Genomic DNA, 23353 nt, shown 5'->3' on the forward strand with positions numbered 1-23353 from the left:
CCTAGGTGATCCTACTCAAACTCATACATTAGGGCCTGTATTCTAAGCAAATATTGTCTTGGGATCTCTAAACACTGACCTGCATTCTCTCTTTTGTAGACAGGAATTCACCTTTGAGATCGCTAAGAGGTCAGGCTATTTTTAAGCTTCTAAAATTTTTCGGCATCTTCTCATGGGAGGTCTAAAAAGAGGTTCCCTTTGTTGCAACTGTAGGACACTTACATTTTGTGAACATAGCTGCAATGTAATGTGCAACAAACTGGTTCCAACTCCTTGGCATGTCCTGCTAAATCGCATTTTATTTTTTGTTTATATTTTCTATTATGCATGGGTCCATCCAGTCATGGCCAGCTGGACAAAGGTGAACAAGTTTTGTCAAAATTGGTATTTAATGAAAAACAAACGCAACTCTAGGTGTTTGACCTAGAGTTGCAAACGTGTAAATTGTTCATGGGGACCTAGTTCTGTTGCAAAAATAATATTTTTTTAATCACCTTGATATTCACCACAATAGTAAACAGTTTAGCTTTACTTTACCTAAGTATGGAGACAACATGATAAATATTAGTTGAAATACTACTAACTGCTAAACATGACGTTTCAGTCCTTTGAACAGAAAACAGTAAAAGGTATGGGTGTCTGAATGTCAAATTATTAAAATATTGAAAACATCTGCATTTTTTAATTTTTATTTAACCACTTATAAATAAATATGAATATTGATATTAGATCCTTATTTCGGTTTGGTAGTTCAGACTGCAAATCACAGTGGCTTTAGATCTCTTGACAGATGTCTTAAAATGTTACTACCAAATTACTTAAGCAATTGATGAAGCTAAGGAATGTATCTTGTTTCTCAGTGTTATAAGGTGCATATTTAGACACTGAAGGACAGCTTTTGAAGTAAAGGTTCCAAAAATGGTTAAAATGTTAAATTTACTTGAGGAACATTTTGAGGTTCTTCAAGTTAAAACTATGGAAGAAATCAATAAAGTTACTCAAATAACTATTAACAGTGTATATGTCTTAAATAACTCAATCATCTGTCAAGTTACAAAATATCTGCACAGCTTTAGCAGATTTCTCTCCTTGCCATTGTTCAGATCCATTCTGATTTTATTCTGCCTAAACATCCCTTTACATAGATGCATATCTCACTGTTCATACAAGCTGGGTGGGAGGCACAATTTGAATTCCCTGCTGTTATTTGCAGGAATGTTTTACTCACTTTCAAAGCAGGCTTTTTTAACTGCAAAGAAAAACTTAAGCAAGCTTTTCATTCCCTCTGTAAGGATGATTTTCTCTGTATCTGTGCTTGCTTCTCTGTCTTCCTAAGGCCAATAGGTTAAGCTTGTAATTCGTCAAAATAAAATTAATAACTGGCCGTTCTTTCTTGTGGGCAGTAATGGAGAAGTGTTTGCTGTGCAGGCCTTGTGGTCACTGTAAACATTCCGGAGCAGGGCAAGAGTTTGGCCTAGCTATTATCCACCACAGCTGTGACAACGGCTGTTGGCTGCAGGTTTGCGGCCAGCCAAAGCGTGTTTACCTGAAAATGAATCTCAAAAGTAGTGTGACAGGGAATGCACACATCCCTGGCTGGACAGAAGGAAGGAGAGTGGGGGAAAAAACCTAGGGCAGCCATTGAGGTGTCATTCACAGCCAGAGGGGTGGTACAGAAGATATTGCACAGGGCCCCATTGGGTCCGGGTGCAAACAGTGGCGTAAATGGGCTAAGGATTTCCTCAAATACGCACCTTTTTGATATTGAGAAGTTTTCGCTGGGGAATGCCCTGTATTAGGGTTCTATGTGGTCTGTATCCAGGGGCGGCTGCAATACACTCCCCTTGTCATGCTAAAAAGACCCAAAGCATAGTCATGCATACCTCAAACAAGGTGCCAATCCACATCCAGTCAACATTGCATGAAGGAAGGGGGGGCAAAGGTACAAAATCAAACGGCCTCTAATTTGAGCCTGAATGACCCAAATGGACGGAGGTAATAAACATCCTTAGAAAGCCAAAGAAGAGAACAGGACTAAGCCTCTCAGTAAAGACTTGAGATGCTTGATCTTTTAATTGAAAAGATTAATGCATTATAATGCCCCTCCATGCTTGACAAACTGTTATTGGTTGGGCACAAAACGGTTCGGATTATATCCGCTATTTTAATCTGTCTATTTTAATGTACACCGCAGCAAAAGTGTAATATCATATAACCCTCCATTGTTATGCATCACTGAGAGAAACGCAAAGTCAACACGCGTTTTAATTACAAACCAAAAGCAATTAAACGTGAGGGCAAGCGTCAGTATGCTAATTAAACTGTGTGCTCCCGTGGGAAGAGGACTTCTTAAATATTCCACCATCAATCCAGATCCAGAGGCAGGGACTGCCATCGTTCACACTCTGCCGACACATTTTCACTTCTCTGCTGTCGCCTCTAAAGTAAACTCGGCTCTAACTAAAATTAATTTATTAGGGAAAGTCATTTAACTGGTGGTGACAGGAGTTAAACCTGAAGTTAAAATGCGATTAGTGTTATTCCTTTTTAATGTTACAGAACAGTGGAATGGGGTTTGTATATTATCAGTGTCTAAAATCACAGATAAAAGCAGTATGTGTTTTACATACTTAATTACTGTTATTATATTTCAGTTTTGGTTTATATTTTACAATTCAGCATTCAAACATGTTGATGGCTTATGTTGTCTCCATATTTACCTCGGGTAATGTTTAAGCTCTCCAACCTGCTGTCATAAATCAAGCTAATTTAAATTGTATTAGAAAATTAAAATGTATCATGAATAATTAAAAAAAAATTGTCAACCACATTTTTAACAAATGTTAATTTTCACTAAAGTTCTCCACTCAGTCAATATCCACCCCGTCTTGTAGCTTGCCATGACTGGGTGAATGCATGCATGACAGAAAATATCAATAAAAAGTGATTATGCAGGAAAATATTATTATGTCTGAATTATAAATATAATGAACCTTCAATTAAATTAAAGGGCTAAAATGATGGTTAAAGGGCACATAAGGTTCATTATTCAATAGTTTCCTTTTATCCCTTTAATATTAGTGTTGCCTTGACCTACAGTAATATACACAGACATGCATGTCCCCTTGAATATATGTATATGTTACTTATGTGTATACTGTGACTTTATACTGTATACTGTGTGTTTTCACACATGCTTTATACATTATTCTATACATACAACTATATATGTCTCCAGTGTAGCTAAATTATGAATGAAAATGCACTTTGTTTGTCAGAGTGATGAATAGTTCAATTTGAGACAATCCTAAAAGCATACAAAATTAAACTGTAAATAAAAGACACATAAATTAAGACTGTATTTTAAGTCAGGTATTCATGATATGTAAATACTATATATTTTACTTAAAATTAGCTTAAGAACAATTCAGATAGATAATTGTGATGCATATATCTAAACAAAAGCAATGATATTTGTTTTATGTACCAGTAAAACAGAACTTTACAGGGATACTACACTTGCCTGATGCAGTGCAGGAGCCTGTTTATTTCCTATATCCTGCATCTTAGATGCATGAGGGTGTAGAACCCTTTAAACTGTAAAACTAGATTTTCATCAAGTGAATGTCCTTTATGCCTTTATGTTTTAAAGGTTAAAGAAAGTCAAACATATTTTACAACTTACAATTTCCTAAACAGTTCTTTACAGGAACAAAGGCATTTGCCAAATAAATATTTTTGCATCATTATTTTTAAGAATTTGGGCTTTGCTAAAATGTCACATTTATATATTTGTAATGCTGTAGAATTAAACCAATTATATTAAATGGCATCTCTCCTCATCAAGCTGTATGTCCCCCTCAGGTACATCCCTATTTTCAATAGGTCTTGTGTAAAAATGTTCTTCTGTGCTTCTTTACTGTTCATGTCATTCAGAAGCTGTTAAAAAACTGCTCACGTCTTCAGTTCTGCATTAGTCTGGAGCCATTTGACTGTTTCCATTTTCCATTGTTCCTGTATCTGTTCTTCAGTGCCCTTATCTGTATTCCAGGCTGATAGGGTGATGGCGAGTTTAGGATTACCGCAGCCACGACTGCTGACCCGAGTCTGCTTCAGACAAACATTACCACGAGCTGTCTGCCATCTGCCATTCACTTCCACAAAGACAAAAAATGTCATTTTTGGGAAGGTTTGGTTTTATGTTGTTTAGTCAGTCTGTCTGTTGTATTATTATTGTACCATTGGGGGTTGCTGATATTTACTGGGCTATTGAAGCACTTTTCCCTATTAGAAAATGAACTTGGTGAAAGTACTCAGTAACGTTTCGTAGCGTACAGTTGTCTTATTGCCCGGAATCATCATCAGTGTCTGAGACTAAGTTACATCTCTGTCTGGAATTTCCTTCCTGCCTCACCTGATGACCCATGCATATGTAGATGTCCAGTTTGTTAAGTTTACTGAAAAGCAGCAGGGGAGCACAAGACAGCCCTGGTCTTCGTGTTATCCCGGGTCTGGAATTCCAAAAGATCTCCCAGCCAGTCAGCACATCGGTGCCCAATCTGTGTTTGCTTACCCGTGAAAACCTTTGGCAGGGAAGCCTATGAATTCAGGCTCAGTTTTACAAGCCCTGACAGCTAACAAGCTAGCCCGCTAACAAGGAGGCTCCAGTGACGCGGCCACTCGACAGATTAGCACCTCATCAGCCTCCTGTGGCTAAGGACAAATATAGCCTTCCCACCCATAAAATACAATAGGGACAGTCAGCGATAAACAGCCCCCCGGTATGGGGTCTAACTCCCTCTTGCTAAACTTCCTGGCCCTGCCTCTTCTCTTAGCCACACAACTGCCAAAGCCACCCAGCCCTGCTCCGGCCCAGGCCTTCAATTGCCAAGTCGTGTGTATTTCAGGTGAGCAAATATTGCCACTTGTTTGAGAGTTCAGTGCCTGCCCCCTTCAGAGGTTGCGTATTGCAGTCGCTCACAGGAAGTAGCTGTAAGAACCATGGGAACTCCTCTCAACACAGCTGGAGCTGTTCAATCAGTCCAGTCGTGCACCATGTCCTAAACATCAGTTCCTTTGTCCTGCACATCAGGTCTCTCTTTCTCGAGGTCTTGTCCTCCAGATGGTATGTGCACCCATTCATCTTTAATGATGGTAAAGAAATAACCTCTTATCATAGTAGCCCCTTAACATTCACAACATCTTACCAGATCCTCATTCCTGTTTCATATAAACTAATCATTACGTACATTAGTTTCATGTAGTTGCTGAATGCAACATACAGTAGATACATGCACAGTTACAATAAATGCGTACTTGTTCTGTTTGAGGCAAGTCTATTCTGTTGTGAAGAGAATTCTTTATTTTATGTACGGGTGCACAGTTAGAATCCACAATAGTAGAATCTGATGATTTCCCCCATGCATTTAGGGAACATTGGTTCTGTGTGGACCCATGACAACAAAAATAAATATGAATGATTAAATGGTATGCATATACATATTTATCTGCTCCAAAGAATCCTACTCTGTTAGCAGCATGTCTTTACTGGGACTAGACAAGATACATCTACATCTGTGTTAGCAGTAGGTGCGAATTAATGTTGCTGAATGCATTCCTTTGATGGGGTGTTCATAAACATTTGGCCACATAGAAATACTGCAACTGTGCTAATTAAAGCCTAAGTAAAATCACAAAGAAAATCTGAAATCAGAATTGGAATCAGTTGTACAGACTGATTTTTACTAAAGTTTAATACCGTATGTGACAGTACGTTCATTCATCACTGAAAATTCTATCTCAAAATTTATAGCTGACAGGTGACAGTCATATCAGTGAATAAAGTGTTGCATTTTGAACATGTGACTTTGCCACAGAATCAATGATAGAAATAATGTTTATTTTAATGTGGAAATATGTGGATTGATCTATTTATAGAGCATCACAAGTCTGAGTGTAATTTACCACTAGTTTTAATCAGTTGAGCAATTGACCTTGTCAGACACTTGCCATTTTTGGAGCACTATTGTCTGCAATATACATTTACAGCGGTGTCAACAGCCCATCATGGCTTCAATCTCTCACCTAGGCCTTAATGTGGAGAAAACAATTGAAGGACAAATTGACCGTATGTTCCACATGAGTGCACTTTGATGGATAAATGATGGATCTTAACACCTTAACACTTAACCTTTTTACGGCAGTGAGTGGAAATTTCTAACAAAATCGGGGGCTTTTGGGCAATTCTTTCTGAGATCAGATGTGGACTGAAATATGTCTGCACAATATTGAAAAACACATCTCAATATTCTTAAAATATTAGCAATTCTTAATTTTTAGTTCTTATGTAAAAGCTGAAAAAAGTTTTAATTCTTTTTTTATTTGTAGATGAGCTAAAATAGGAACAAACAGCACCATTTATAGCTGTCAACGATACAAACTATAAGCGCAATAGTGTTTTTTCACCAGCACCTCATTTTAAAATTTTTATTCAGCTTGTATTTTATCCAATGTTTAAAATATAACTTCTAATAGTTTAATTAAAGTACATAGTGTAAAAATCATGGCCTCATAAAATTGTTCTTTTTAGGTTTATTGAAAAACACAAGCCTATTTTCTACTTAGATTCTGTCTAGCAGGTCCTACATGTAACGATTTTAACCATACCATGGCATTAAAACAGTAATTTAATTAATACAATTCATTTATTTAATCTCATCATTAAATGACAGATAAACAAGTTAGTTGATTGTACACCTCCTTTAAACATCATTGGTTCCATCAAAGTGTTTTATTCTGTTCTAGTCTATCTGGGAGAAGATTTTTGGTTGTTTTTTTAAACCCATGTTTGTATTGTAGAATTGAAATGTTTAAACATCCAAGTAATATTTTAAAAGGTAAAAGAAGTAGAATAAATGCATTAATATATATTGTATCTGCTTTAGGGTAATGATGCATTAGAGTAACATCATGCTCAGCATGCCTTTATACAATAGGCTTGTCTCAGGGCTGTCTGTGCTACACATTTCTACCAGACGTTCTGTCAAAGGCCCCCAGCTGCAGCGTGGAAGAACCACGAGAGTCAATCAAAGGAGCCCTTAGGCTCCTCTACTGGGGTTTCTCCATGAAATGGATCCTGCACTTCTGCAAATAGCTCTCACCCATCCCGCATCAATCCGCTCCCTGAGCTCGTTTGCTTTTTGTGTGTTTGCTTGTTTGTTGGCTTGTTTGTTTGCCGTAATTCCTGTCGGTAGAGACCGGCTAGAGGATACGTCACACAGACCACCCCAGTGCTGACTGGGGCTTGCAACCTGATCTGCTGTTCAGGGCTACCCTGGAATCAAACAATACCCCATTATGCACAGACACATACATACCCACTGCTATACTGCAAAAAGGAAATTGTGTATTAGGTAGTGTGAATAGGGAACTCCAGTAGATTAGATATGCAGAATGAAAATTGTAACATTAACAGCTTAATCAGTTCAGTACGACAGAAAAGCATAATAACACCATGTTACTGAAACTATTTAAAACCTGTGTTTGAGGATGAAGTGGTTTTATTTAACTGATGTTGCCCGGGCAATATATGATTCATTTCTAGTCCAATATAAAACTTGTGAGCAGAATGACACCTAGTGGTGCAAAAGAGAAACTCATTAAACTGTGCACCATCACTGGCTTTCAAACAGTAGTAGATCACATTTGACTGAGATACTGAGTATAAATCTAAATTAAATAAATATTTTAACTGAACTATATATAGAAATTTAGGATTTTTTTTTAATGACTGACCATTGACAGTCTGTAAAATGTGCTAGTACACAAAACCAATGATTTAAATAATATATGGCATAACTCAAACAATGTTTAAATCATGTGAAAATCAAAGAAAACACCAGTTAAATCAAATTAGCTAGAATGGGCTTACCATCACATACTTTAAGATGCTTATTTTTTGATGAACCACAACCCAAGGTATCAGTTTAACTAAGCTAAAAATACTATGAAAAACACTGCAGTGACAAAAAAAAGAAATTCATATAGTATGAATGTGGTTCGATATTATTCAAATAGTAAACTTTAATCTGTATTGTACAATTAATAAGTCAAACAAAAGAATATTCTTTTTTTTATATTTAACATATGTAACTAAATGTTCAAAACTGAAAACATGATGAGCTATTTTGTATATGTGAAACATATCTGAAAAAAATCAACTTTGACTCCAAATGTGCAGTAATGTACATAAATTACTTTTTTGTTATTGTTTTCTATCTTTTCACTCATTTCTTCATGTGTGATGATGTTAATTATCTGTTTCTACTGTAGTCCCTGAAGGCTGATGAGCTTCACACTAAACATAATAAAACCAGTTTACTTTTAGAAAAACTACAGTTAAAACCAGCGTTCATCACACTATAAACAAAGTGAATTCAACTGGGCCTGTGCAAAAAGCATCTGCCCATCAGGACTGACCACAGCTGTAGGTAAAGTGATACAGCTTATGAAGAAACAGGGCTGCAGGTTTTTCGGCTGCGGAGCTGTGTTCCCCACAATGGGGCGAACATCTGGACTTCATCATGCATATTTACACAATATGTGCATTATGAAGGTTTTTGATCTCTGCGTTTCGCCTCAATCTCTCCAACTTTTAAAGAACTGCCAAGACTTACATCACAGCTGAGGCTCAGTCCACAGTAGTAAATCTTGGCTCATGACCGCAAGCCGTGGACCGTGCCTCCTCCATTCTTCTGTGTGATCTGCTTAGCCATTCTCCAAGCATTTACACAGCTCACTTTCACTCTTCAGCAGGAATGCTCTTTTACTAATCAGGAAAGGCCTTCAGCTGTGAAGCTGGCAGCTAGCAGCCTTACTGCACTCTGGCGTGTGTAGGCGTGTGGCTTGGATCTTCAGTTTTTTACTTTTATAAAAAAAAGTGTTCGTCCACTCGTAACGATTGTGGAACCTTTTTGCCTCCTTATTAAAGACATTTTAAAGTGTTCTACCATTCCCAAGATACTTTTTTTGTTGTTCTTTAAGTCATTATAATTCTATATAACAGTTTCCCAATCTTGGTCCTAGAGACACACCAGCCTATGCATTTTAGTGTTCCCCCTACTCCCACCTATAGGATAGGTATCACAGGGCATCTTATGATACAATATTATTACGGTACGTTGCCCCTGATAACAATATCTCATTACTGTGATTCTATGATACTCAATATATCGCAAATCAATTTTTACAATATTTCACAGTACTGTTGTTACTGAATATGATAAAATACTCTTAAATAAGCAAATACCAGGAATTATGGATTTATTGGTGATTTTTTTAGACAGATTTTGGCAACCAGTATTCTTAATCGCAGGTTTAACCTATTCCACCCTGCGCAGTAGTGAAGCAGTAACTTTAGTTAAGTGTATTGATAAGGTATTGCAAAGGGAAACAATACAGTATAACACATTGTTAATATTTTGTCCCACTCTTCCCCCCAACATACCTAATCCAACTAATAAAGCCATTAACAATCTCTTTCAGAGTTGTAGTGTGTGAGTTAAATCAGGCACAGTACTTATTATACTATGTTTAGACTGCCAGACCAAATCTGACATTTGATATATTCAGATTGTATCCAGATTGAATGCACACATCTGGTCTGTTCACTTGCAAATCACAGTGTGGACAGTCTCCTCAACAGAAACCTGCAGTCTGAACATAGCCTAACATGCGTATAGCATTAAGCCTCCAGGACCAGGGTTGAAAAACACTGCAAATTAAAGAATCATTTAAGAAGCCTTTAAAGTCTGTAAATGTTCTGTATATTAAGGATATTTAAAACAATTTCTTTTGTTTCCATTTTTTAAGAACTATGCTCTTACTTGACATGGCTCCAAAGAACTATTTTATTCACCTTGGAAAGGATTTGTTGAGCCTGATGGCACAATGTAGATCATCCAGAGAGCCTTCATACTGCTGATCTAGGACCAGTTCAGTCTTAGCCCACTCCTTATCTAAATGGTCCATGATATAAACCAAAGCTCTCCTCACTTCATGAGCTCTGGTAATGGAATGGGGCAGGAGCCAATTTGTCTGCTTTCTTTTTCCTCTCTCCTGAAGATGAACACTTATCAGCAGGCCATGCTGCATGGCTCACATCTTTAAGCCATTTAAAGAAAGAGCAGATAAAGCAGCTCCTTCTGAGCCTCTAGTGGCCCAGGGGATGTGGCTGAGACCCCTCCTCAACCACTTCAGATTCAGTTACACGTCCTTTTATTTTATCCCAATCTGATGGGTGGGTGGACCCCCGTTTCTTGCCACTGTTTTGATGAGACCGGAGTGAAGCTCTACTCAATTGAAAGCAACAGTCATGTTTAGTATGTTGAGAGACTTTGAAATAAATGCTGTTCTTTCTGTGTATTATACTGAACATGATGGAGTCATGCACAGTTTTTGTAGTTCTGCCAAAAAGACCCACTTCCTAAATAAACATACAGTTTACTCTGAGGTTCATACCATTCAGTAACAAAATTCTTCTCTGTTTTCTGTCACAATTTTAGAGCATTTCTGTTGGTTTGTTATTTTATGATTTGTACTACAGTGTAAAGGACAGCAAAAATGGAGATTGAAGGGATTGAAAGAATTTCAGCACAGACTGCTTTTAAAATAAAGAACAATTTATTTCAGCTGATCTCAGTAAATAATATTCATTCACCAATATCTTCCTAAACATTAAAAAATATATATTAAATCCCTGATGTGTAATTTGGACACCCTATGCACCAATAGCTGGAATTTCCTCATTTGGCAGAAAGAACCTCTTATAACTTTCTTATAACTGTCTACTAGGCTTTTTGTCTCACTCCTCCAAGCAGGAATCTTTCATATGTGTGATATTTCAGCTTTAGGCTTTGTACAAATAGTCTTATATTTTCCGTAATGAAGATAATTGTCTCTGTGCTCTTGGTAGTAATTACTAGTGGTTAAAAGCTGTTGCACAAAACATTCACAAAATCAAACATGGCATAAACTTTGAATTCAGATGTTGTCTTTGCCCTGGTGCCAGTCCTTGTAGGTCCTGTAAGGTCATTTTTTGGACTGTTGTGAGATTTCTTTACACATCTTACAGTATGCTCCGTGTGGTGAGCTTGCTTTGTTGGCAGTAGTTTTAAATGTTCTCAACTTGCACAGGCTCAGTAACCAACACAGTCTAATACAGTGCTTTTAATACACAAAACCGCACAAACATGACAAGTGGACCCCAGAAGCTACGACGTAAATTAGAGGAAACATAGAAAATGGGCCTTTTGAGAGTGTGAAAAGGTAGACCTACATTTTTCTCTAGTGGTGTTGCAAGCTTATGTAGCATATCCTTTAACTGCATGTCTGCAGTATGATTTATGAAGTGGTTCTATTCTGTCAATTATTTGAGTTATTACAGTATTGATTGCAGTGTTTTTAATGAAGTAGTCTCTTAGGAAGCTTTTTTTTCTTATGTAAAAAAAAAAACAAAAAAACCTTGACATATATTCATGGCCAGTGGTGAACACTGCGGCAGGCATTCTCCTCTCTCTCATTACTTTTCAGTATTGTGGGGTGAGCCGTGCTGTCTGATGGCCAGTGGTTACACAATTGCCTCCAGCTGCTGCAGACTGCATCTAACGTGTGGTGCCACTATTATGGAGCAGTTAACTTAACCTAGCAGACACAGTGACACGCATGCAGCATACGCTAGCATCATGTACTATACATCAGAAACCCACTCCAGGGGCGGTGTGCTTGTGACCTGATCAGACCTGATGGAAAGCGCTTAATGTCATCACCTTTAGTTTAAAACTGTAATTACACATCCCCAACCAGTAGACTGTTATAATAAATCACTTATAAAGGTAGGACCACTGGTTGCAGGACCTTATTAATGTAACTCTAGGCTGTTAAAATGCCTGTATTAAAGATTAAAGGTGATCTGGCGTTGTACAAATTTGCACCTAACATCAGAACACCAGGCTTTGTGGATGGATCTTTGAGCTGATCACAGTGCCTTCACACACAAATTCACTGTTCTATTAAAAACACTATAAGAAGTAGAAGGAATATCTATCAATAGGATACTGTCATAGATGTCCTGAACTGTGTATTGTTGGATTCCTCCACACTTTGGTTAATGTTTATCATCACCTTCATCTTTGTGTAAATAAGATTAGTGTTCCATGTGTTTATAAGTAAATAAGAAGGTATCATCTTATTATATTAGTATTATAGAGTATTGTCTTTTGCTATATTGAATATTACAGTATTGTGATATCATCGTTTTCATGGCCAATGTCTTGTGATAATATCAGCATGAGATGCCCTGTGATTCCCACCCCTAATAAATACACATTTTCATAATTAAGAGGTTTCTAAATCCTCAAATCCCCCAAATATACAGACCATCACTTTAAGATGAAGCTTGCTGTAGAATCCAGCTTTGTCAAAAACATAACACAAAATCTAATCGAAAAATGATGCCATTATATACAATCAAATTCTGTGAATATTACAGCCCTGTGCATAACAAAAGATTATTTCTCAGACCACGGTCATTAAAATTTAGCACAGTGCTAATATGCTGTTTGTTATTTTAGTGTTCGAATGAGTGTTCTTTTGTAGATTCTGCGTTTATACATATCCATCCGCTGTAGATGTGTAATTAAACATCATAAGACACACATGAAGTAGACCATTTATTTGTTTATGTACTAAAATATACAAAACACTCACACCTGCCAATCCAGCGGCAACATAAAGTAACTGTTATAAGGATACAGAGGTGCAACCATGCCCTCTTCTCCCAGATTACAAAGAACAAAAGTGACAGAAAAAAGCTTCCATCTCATGCAAACTTTTAAAACAGGCTGACTAGCCTGCTTTATATGGCTCCATATTGTGTACTATGGTAAACCTTCATAAGAAAGTGTGACTGTTAAGCTGAATGAACTGGATAAAGACAGAATTCATAAATAGGAAATCTTAACTGTGCCTCACTGCATGCATTTTGTCTCACAGCGCAGAACAAAGGACGATGAGTCTGTATATTTATACTGCCACATCTTATAGTCACATCACGAGGGTGGGTTGCCCGAACAGGGATTGAGCTTTGTCATTACAATTTACACAAGCTCAAGTCACATCACAGTACATGAAATGTTTTGTGCAATGTTATATAACACTTTTTTAAGCTTTTTTGGTTCTTAGTAAAAAAATAAATCCTGTATTTTGTAATATCTGCTAATATTTATTCAATGTACACAAGTACATGTTAATGTCTAGGAAAAAGGCCAATCGAGCATAACAACTGCAGACTGTTTAAACGGCTGAATTCTATTTTGCACTGTAAGCTGTAAAATAAAATAAAAAATTCAGCTCTTGTAGTGAACTATGCTGTTCACTAAAAATTAAAAGTGCTTTTGGGGAAAGTGTACAAGGGCACATAAATCATGCTCTTATTCCACTTTACAGTTCAGACACTCTGGAAAAAATGTCTTAATTAACTTAATAGTGATCTAAAAAATAGGGGGGATATTTCAGTCACAAAATAGATTAAATATTTATCTTAAAAATTTCATCCATGTTTAAAAATAAGTTATGAAACAAAACTTGATTAAAATGAAACCTGTATTTAGGAATCATTGCTAAGCTCTAAACTCTGATTACTTTAACCTGTAACCCTTGTTGGTGCAACCCACCATAAATGGTACTTGTTTGAGTGAAAACAGACCTCTACTGAAGTTAGTTCAGTATTTATGACTGAAATGAAGGCTTCATTCATATTCCAGTTCTGGCATACAGCCCACAGGAAGAGGAAAAGATAGTAGTATAATACTGTTAAACCAGGTTGCATAGCAGTTATTAGCTGTTACACAGATGTGCTTAATTGACATGGTGAAAAATTGGGCTCACAAGTTGTAGTGCTTTTTAAAGGACTGTCCACAGCATGGCTGACACAGATTAGTGCACAACAGAAATCCCCTTTACAGACAGAGACAGTGAGATGGTCTGTTAGCATTTAGTAACAACTTAAACTACTTAAATGACCAATTCAAATTTCTGGGGAATAATGATGATAATGAAATCAGGATGTGGTTTTAAATGACTGAGATTAGTATCATATCTTATTAGTTTTTATCTTGTCGTATTATATCTGAAAGATTGAAAAGACTTTGATCTAACAGTCCACTATAAATGCTTTGTTGGTTTCCACCTTGGCTTTCCCTAAAATTCAAATATAAGATCTATTACATATAACTGAATTTAACAAATTGTATTTGATTTACCTTAAATAAAAGCTTTGCCTTGATGAGAATCAATTGTATTTTTAAGACAAATACTGCATCTGTAGAGGCCGATCAAACAAAAAAATTACATTAACAATTTTTGAATCTTGGTGTAGTATAAAATATTTTTTCAGTGCATTGTAAAATGTAGCCCGCTTAAAATGAAAAAGTATTTGCCCCCTACATATATCTTTTGTTTTTGCTTTTTTTAATCATACTAGATTTTATATATATATATATATATATATATATCCACAGCAAGTTCTGAAGCAGCCTCAGACTATCACACCACCACCATGTTTGACAGTATAATATACTTTTTCTGAATTGTGTGTTAGTTTTATGTCAGATGTAATGGGGGACACACTTTTTTCTTGTCAGTCCACAGAATATATTCATAAAGACCTGGGGATAATCAAGATTTTTGTTGGTAAATGGACCCTTTGTGTTCTTTTTGGTCAGCAGTCTCTTATTATTGAATCATTATTATTGACCTTAACTGATACAAGTTAGGCCTGCAGTTCTTGTAGATGTTGTACTGGGGCCTCCTGGATGAGTTGCCTTTGCCTTTTGAAGTAATTTCAGTAGGCTGGTCACTCCAGGGAAGGTTCAACAATGTTTGAAATTTTCTCCATTTGTGAAAAACTGCTCACACTGGAGTTTGCGTGAGGTCCAAAGCTTTTGCAATTACTTTGTAACCTTTTCCAGACTGATAGATGTCAATTAATTTTCTCAATTTCTTCAAATTGGGCCTTCAGGTTATATTTGTCTGATGTTTTAGGTTAGTTCGATAATCTGAAAAATGTATGACCAAAAAGCAAAAGAAATCTGTAGGAGGCCAATTTTTTTTTTCACAGCACTGCACATTCCAATCAAAATCTATATTATATCTGTATTTTTTAATTTATATATATATATATATATATATATATATATCATGACTAATTTAATTGCAGTTGTGAGAGTAAGGTTTTGAAACATGGAGCCCTTAGAGTTTCAAATATCTGTCCAAATATATTGTGTTGATTTTACTTTCAGAGCATGTGAGTTTACAAGATGAGAACACAAACTGATTGGAAATGTCATTCATTATTTTTAGCTACAATCAAGGGTATCGTTCAGGAGTCTGTGCCACCTCACCAAGATGTCTAGCATGTTGTATTGCCAAACCTGGTGTCTTGACCCTATACTGAGATACATTACTTCTATAAGTTTATCTCTATAAATATTGTCCAAATCAGTCTAAAGTTTTATTTTGTATTGTTCCTCTGAAACTTTTTTCTTTCCTCCGTATAGCATTGTAATCTGCCACTTCCTTCTGGATGCAGCCTTTTTTTAGGACAATGAATGTATTTTCCACAAAATGTTTAAATCAGGGGGCTGATTTTCATTTCAAGGCACTGCATACAAAAGGTTTCTCTTCTGCTTCTCTTAAGCTTAGGTTCTTTTCTCAAATGGACTGTTATATTATTTATGCACTTGCATTCACTGAATTTCACAATCTTTTTAGTGTAAAGCTTACCGTTTGCAGGCAGCTTAGAAAAAAATGCAGCTTCCAGTTGATTACAAAACATTAGGCTATGCCAACATAACCCTTAGATAAGTAAAACTCATTAAAACACCCTTCCTCTTCTCTCCCAGGTCTGTAACGTCACCTGACACCTATCCCCTATTGCATTTCTTCAAATTAAAAACATTACTATGAAAATAACAGAAAGAACAATCTATCTGTAAATATGTAAAGCAGACCTGCACCTTAGGGTATGTAGGGTAGTCAGTGCTAGAGAGCAGAATGCATTCTCATGAAACACTGCCATTTAGAGTCCTTTCTACACCAACCAGGACTGACCTGATGAAAATCCTCAATCATCAACTGAATGCATCCATGATTCAGAATTCCAGTTCTCCAGATTAGTGTGCAGTGCATCATCCTGCCTGGATTTAAATCACTTGCCCCTTCCAGTGGCCCACTTCCATCCTGTCTCTGAAGAGTTCAGATCTCTTTAGCTACAGTTCTTTAAGGGGCGAGCGCCTCCTAGTGAGAGACTGGCAGTGTCCTCAGCACGCGGTCAGGTATGAGAACATAAGGTGACTATGGGTCTTCATCCATGTCGTCTAAGTTTGGAGCCATGATGAAGTGCTTTGGGTAAAGAAGACTGTGCTCATCAGCATATTCCTCCCAGCGTGCATCATCGCTCTCATGTGTGATGTAGCGCTCCCCTCTCCGCGTCTCGAATTCGCGCAGGTCCAGCCACGTCTGATAATCCTGACCAATGCACACACACACACACACACACACAAAGATGCAAGACTTAATAAAGGATTAATGATAATGCATATAATAATGTAGATCTAAATATAATAATGAATATAAGATTGGCTAAATTACATTTTGGTGTTAATTTCTTACAAAATCTTGATTAACTCACAATAATCCTTAATTTTATATTATTAAAATAATCAAATTTATTATCATTATTATAATATTTTATTGCTTTTTAAATTCGAATCTTGCAGCTGTAGAAGAAAAGGAGAAGCAGCTTTGTGTGTAAGTGTGTGAGAGAGTGTTGTGTTTACATTGCTAAATAAAACAGCTAACTCATTACCAGGTTTTAAAAGTTCGGTAAAGTGATTAATTTACATGAAAAAGTGTGAAATAATGATTATGACCAATGACATCAGGATACAATTAACCATGTGAACAGACAAGCTACTCTGGCAGAAATCACATCCATAGTGAATGTTACATATTAGTCGTGTGTGTGTGTGTGTGTTCAGTATATGAAGCATGTACACAGAATGCTGTGCTAACCTGCAGCCATGGGTGACTGAGAGACTTGTCCACACTGTACCGCTTTCTCATCTTCACTTGTAGAAGATTGTTTATGAGATCTGTTGCTGTGGGGTTAAAAAAGGGCACTGGTTATCTTCAGTTGAGATCAAAATGACTAAATGCTAAACCACGAAGAACACTGAAAAATAGCTGTCAGCAGCTCTGACTAAGTGTAGAAATATTAAGATGATGAAGAAATGTCACCTGGTAAATCTGTTCTAAATGTATCAATTAGTCACTCATCAAAACCAAACTGTGTTGAGTGTAAATTTCCATGTTCTCTTTTAATGTCATATTGTAACCCTTCATGACATTAGGAAGGAGAGAAAGTAAAAACGTGTGCATTTTTCTTTGGTGGGGTCCTATGAGGGTGGGCAGAGGGGTGAATTAGTGAGTGACTCATTACAGCTTAAAGGTCTAAGGCTGTGGTGTGCACAGACACGCGGGTGTGCAGCCTAGTTCTTGTCTGACATGCACTTAGCATCTACTGTAGGATTGCCTGTTTCAGAATACACTCAGCACACTGCAATTACCCACTAACCTTAATATTCAAACCAGACATTCTAGACCTTTTGTAGACGTTTACACTGCATTTCTGAGTGTGATATATGAATCACACCAATCTCATCTCTAGCTTATACCCATAGTGGTCAGAATCTCTACTTCATCTGTCCAACATCTTATCCACCTTAATGGTGTGTGTCTCACACCATAATAATAAGTGGCCATATTAAAACAAATGTGTTCTTTACTCAGCAGCTAAAATTTGTGGTAAGCCACATTTTGTATTACAAGGAAAAAGTTAATCCCTTGTCTAGACAAGCACTGGTCTAGACTACTAATAAATTTCAGCTAAACTCACTACAGTGGGAAAACAAAAGACAGTCTCTATTAATGCTATAGAAAGTATATATAAAATACATATATTAGATGAATTACTATAAATCTTACATAATATGTAAAACTGTTTGTACTGTATTGGTTGTATTAGGCCCTGTTTGGACAGTAGTTTGTAGTTTTACAATTAGATATGGTAGTAATGTCACTTTACTACAGGGCATTTGTAAAAATTATGACGAATTGCAATGAATAAGAAATTTCAACACAACATAAATGAGATGGAAGTGGCTTCTCAATTTACACATTGCTGTTATCTTGACAAAATTTCAAGATGCATGACTTATACTATTTATCACTATAAGTAATGATATAAGTAAAATAGTAAAAAAAACTAAAAAAAAAAAAAAACTTAATGACTTAATTTGAAAATTAGTATCTACGTGTTAACACGTATGTGGGCTATAGGCTAATGCTATATACACGGTGATGATTTGCCTAAATCTCCCAGAATCTCTTTTCCCCCCAGGATTTGAAGAATATATGATTAGATGTCAAATCACACAGTATTCATATAACCATATAACCATTCAATAAAATCACTGAGAATGTCCTATAATAATTACATGATTCCACCTCCCCATGTAAAATGGATCTAGTCCAAATAGGGCTTTTATCAGTATAATAGCAAGAAATGTAGTATAAATGTTTTCTGACCTTCTGTAGATATCTCCTTCCAAGGCAATGGTGGGTACATGAAAGCAGCATTCTGGATCTGGTCATTAATATCCTCATCCTCGTTAAAGGGGAATGTTCCACTCAAGCTGACATAGATAATGACTCCCACTGACCACATGTCCAAGGATCGGTTGTAGCCTTTACTGCGTAGAACCTCTGGGGCCAGGTACGCTGGGGTTCCCACCACAGAGCGTCTAAAGGACTTCTCTCCAATGATGCGAGCAAAACCAAAGTCGCACAGTTTCACCTGAACAGGTATGAATGTCCAGATTAGTCTCATGAAAAGGAATGCTCGTCTAATAGTGATTAATAAATACTTCTAAAAATTGTATTTAAAAATTCTTAAAAATCAACAGATGGTCAAAATGATACATATCAATTTCAACTAATATTTTGTTAAAATTTACTTAGCGTACAGGCTGCACCTTAACCACCAATTTTGTAGCTATCAGCAAGCTAGTAGCAGAATATTTACTTATTTCTTTAATCAAGAGTTAAATAAATTTTTCCCCTTACAAGAGAACCTCTCAACACATACAGGTGTTTTCACATGTGGTTCTGATTTACTTGCTGCTACCTTAGACACTTTGGCATGTAAGTATGATGACAAGTATTTGTGAATGATAATGAAGACATGCCTGAGGAAAGGGTTCTGCAGAGGCCAGAAGCACATTCTCTGGTTTAAGATCACAGTGAACAATATTCTTGAAATGCAGATGTCTCAAAGCCACCAGTATCTGTGGGGGGGAAAAAAAGCAACATAAGCCTAAGTGCAACCTAGACAAATGATTATGGCGGTAATCACACTATCAATTTATTGTACAGTTTAAAAAAAAAAAAAGATCTTTTTTGCCTCAGTATTGGCCGTTATGTTTACCTAAATGTATTCTAGTAGAGGCAGTCAGAGACGAAGACTGTGTCTGTGAGCAGAGCGCAACAGCGCAATACAATGAACAAAGCAGCAGTAATGGGGCTAATTTTGTAGCTTGCACACAGAGAAAGCTACTCGGAACTAGCATACTGCTCAAAAGGTGATTGGTCTATATTTGTTTTTTGTGATCCAAATTTTTGACAGTATCCATTTTTTTTAATTTGCAAGCTGAGGAGAATATTGTTAAAAATAAAAATATTTGTTGCTCTGAAACATGGTTATTCGTTGAAAGAGCTTAAGTATTTAGGTAATAAACTTCAATTTATGTTGAATTTAAATGCTGACTCTCTTACAAGATAAAATCAGGTCAACAAAACATTCTGAGGAAATTAAATTCACCATTTGCTGTCATTGAAATATACACCCATCAGTACACAGTCAGGGGGCTCCTACCCACATCAGAGCTGCTCTGTGGCTGCTAATTGGAGGCTGCAGATCCATAGCTAATGGATGAGCTCCTGTTGCTCTATCCCCTGAAGGGCCCCTGAGTTCTAATCAGCCTGCAGTGCTGTAGCAGGGCTGAGCTGAGCTTTAGCTTCCTGATGAGATCCAGACTACTCTAAACACAGCCTCCATCAGAATACTGCCGCAGAATAAACATGCTTCAGGAATTACAATGAGAGTTGAACATCCAAAACAACAAATAATGGAGTAAGAGCTGGATGAGTAAATGGTGAACCTGTGTGACTAGGAACTTGGTGATGCGCTCAGGCAGCCGACTCTTCTCACTGGACAGAATCATCTCCAGCATGTCTCCATGCAGCTTTTCCATCACAACAAACACTCGCTCAGGGGTCTCAAACATGCACTCCAGGTTGACAATGCCAGGATGATGCAGGTTCTATAGAGACGAACATTTTGATCATTGATGTCATTACAACACTAAACAACTGCAAATAAGATAAGAAGCCTTTCAGGAACTATTCTTACATTTGTCATTTACTTAGTACCCATATTCCTTATTCGGTTCTGATCATGCTCACTGTATATATACGTTTTCACCTGATCTTTGCAAAGTATTACCAACTACATACCAATTATATTTTCTGTGTATTGCAAGTTACTAATCATCAGAAGTTCTGATTTTATCTCTAGTTACCCCTTTGTGTTTGTTTGGTTCTACTGGCATTCTGACTCTGATTCGACTCATCTGTTTTAGTTGCCATTGTGTTGTTATCCTGTTTTCTGGTAATCATATTAAATATGATTGTAACTTTTATCTCCTGCAATCATCTGAACAATATTTTGATAATTACAGATTGTTGCCAAATAGCATTGGATATTTCCTTATAATCTTATTGAAATACAATCTTACCTGTAATATAGCTACTTCATTCCTCAGTTGACTCTCCTGTTTGGTAGGGAACCTCATTTTGTCGATCACTTTTATTGCCACATCTCTGCCTGTCTTTCTGTGCTTTCCTTTAAACACAAATCAAATAATCTGTTTTAATCATTCAAATCAAGAACATCTAAATACAATGAAAGTTCCAATTAAAAAGGCCTGTAATCTTACCTCCATATACAATGCCAAACTGGCCTGATCCCAGCACCTCATCAGCAAAAATCTGATAAACAGAGCTGATGTCCTAAAACCAAAGCAAAGACAGTTAAACACCAAAAAAAATTCCATTATCAGTAAATCTGTAGTGAGGTGTCTTGCATAATTCCATCTTCCTCTTTTCAATGATGAGGAAAACCTGTTAATGTTCAATGTGAGGTCTTTCACAGAAAATGTAGAAGTGTGAGGTTGACAGTGAGATAATAATAACTGTACACTGACTGTGGTAAACTGAGCAATAGTAACCGTGAAACACAAACTCACCACGTTCTCCTGGATTTGACTGTTGGATACAGAAATGCTGATGGACAGTTCATCTGTTGAAGTACACAAAAAAGAAGAGAAAAATTCTTTAAAATGATTTTTTCCTGATTTTCCAGAACAAGTATGCAGAATCTCTGCAGTAAACCATCTGACATACTAAAGCAAATAGAAACCCCATTTAAACTAAATCGGCTACTACCTGCAAATAATTAGTGAGATTAGCATCTGTTAAAATTGGTTAAGATTTTGTAACATTTGAAATTAGTACAGTTTTAGTATCAAAAATAAGTTTGCTTCCACGGGTTAATCTCAACATAGACGGTCCTGGCAGCATATGGTCATTTAGAAGTACAATATATTTTATAAAGGATAATAATAGTGCCTTTTTTGACACTAATTGATATGGTAGGTGCCACATCACAGCACCAAAACTTTTTCTTTCCATGGTTTTAAATGAAAACTTTCACCCAGAGTAAGCTGGCCCAAGAAACTCTTGTGGTGATGAATGAGGAGAAGCTACTTCAAACTACAAACTGAACATATTAGATAATTATGTTGTCAGTTTTCTTCACCCTACCATCTTCAGTTTAAAAAAAAAAAAATCAACTGTTCTGCACTCTTACTTAAGCGCTTCATTGTTTGGTGCTGTGCTGTGCAGCATGGCCAGTGCGTGGCTGCTCAGTCTGAAAGTTTTTCTAGACAGGGGGGGCAGTATGTCCATCTGCCAGTGATTATTTTCCCCCCGCTGTTTTAATTTCAGTTCATGCTCTATAAATTTGAGCCTCTTGTCTTAAGTGAAATAAATTGCAAGTGCAGTTTTTCCCCAAAAAGTGTTTCTTATTTAGCACTAACTAACCTATTTAATCGAACACATGTCAGACTGTCAATGCAATTAAAAGGAGGTGCATCAGAGTATTAAAGGCAGTAACAAATCAACCATAAATTTCATTAGAAAATAGAGTAATCCTGTTAATATGGCTTGGAAAAGAGTGCGTAGGGTAGAGCCCAGTCTCCAAATCTGCAATGTCCAGGGTTCATACACTTTTTACTAATACATTTCCATTACTATTCTTTAAAATATAGTTCATAATTTATCAAATGGTCAAAACATTAAAGGGGACTAAACTCCTGAAAGATTTGAGTTCTGTCATCACAAAAAGGAACTACATTATACCATGGATATATGGTTATATAAGGTCATTACTCCTATAGGTACTAGTAGTTAAGGTTATTAGAAGTTTTCTGTGGTGTAATTTAAAACACATTTTAAGCCTAATAAGAGACATAACATTTAAGCATGTTAACATAACTGTACTCACTGTGGTCCTTGCCCTGACCAGCAGCATTGCCTACACTGGGCTGAGGTGTGACTGGGACAGGCATGAGGGCTTGGCGAATGGCCTTCTCCCAGCCTTGGGCCACTTCCAGGCCCACCCCAGAAGCAGCCAGTGTGGGATTGTGTATGTGAAGGTGAGGGCCACCCATGTTCTCCCCCACATAGTAAACCATAGTAGCAGTGATGATCTCAAAGCAGTGTGGATTGCTCCCCAGTGCAAGGCTGCCGAAGTCCTGCGCCACCTCCACCTGCAAGATCTCTGACAAAGGAATCTCCTGCGAATCAACGAGAAAAATAAGGTCCAAAAACATTAGTCAAAATGATGACTTGAAATCATTTCACAAAATCATACACATACCTTATATATCCCTATAGTACTGACTAGTATTAACTTTTTTTTTTAACAAAGTAAATAAAAGGACAAAAAGTAAATATCAATTAAATAAACAGGGATGATTGGCCTAGCTAAATTGAGAGAAAATGGGAATAATTGGGGATTTTTTTTTTATAAAACATTTCAAGTAATCATGTTATG

General features: G+C 36.7%; 1 protein-coding gene across 3 annotated transcripts in view; it reads right to left on the reverse strand.

The window, feature by feature from the left end:
* Nucleotides 1-12715: 12715 nt before the first annotated feature.
* Nucleotides 12716-23353, reverse strand: part of prkd3 (protein kinase D3) — a 69641-nt gene continuing 59003 nt past the window's right edge. For all 3 annotated transcript variants that reach the window (XM_049463911.1, XM_049463912.1, XM_049463913.1), the window contains 9 exons: nt 22802-23093; nt 21483-21535; nt 21174-21246; nt 20973-21079; nt 20337-20498; nt 19365-19463; nt 18706-18973; nt 17131-17216; nt 12716-16584 (listed from right to left, as the gene is read on the reverse strand). In XM_049463911.1, the coding sequence (XP_049319868.1) occupies nt 16411-16584; nt 17131-17216; nt 18706-18973; nt 19365-19463; nt 20337-20498; nt 20973-21079; nt 21174-21246; nt 21483-21535; nt 22802-23093 (1314 nt within the window). In that variant the 3' untranslated portion in view covers nt 12716-16410. The remainder of the gene's footprint in view (nt 16585-17130; nt 17217-18705; nt 18974-19364; nt 19464-20336; nt 20499-20972; nt 21080-21173; nt 21247-21482; nt 21536-22801; nt 23094-23353) is intronic.

This window comes from Astyanax mexicanus, chromosome 14, assembly GCF_023375975.1.
Source record: "Astyanax mexicanus isolate ESR-SI-001 chromosome 14, AstMex3_surface, whole genome shotgun sequence".
Taxonomy (NCBI): domain Eukaryota; kingdom Metazoa; phylum Chordata; class Actinopteri; order Characiformes; family Acestrorhamphidae; genus Astyanax; species Astyanax mexicanus.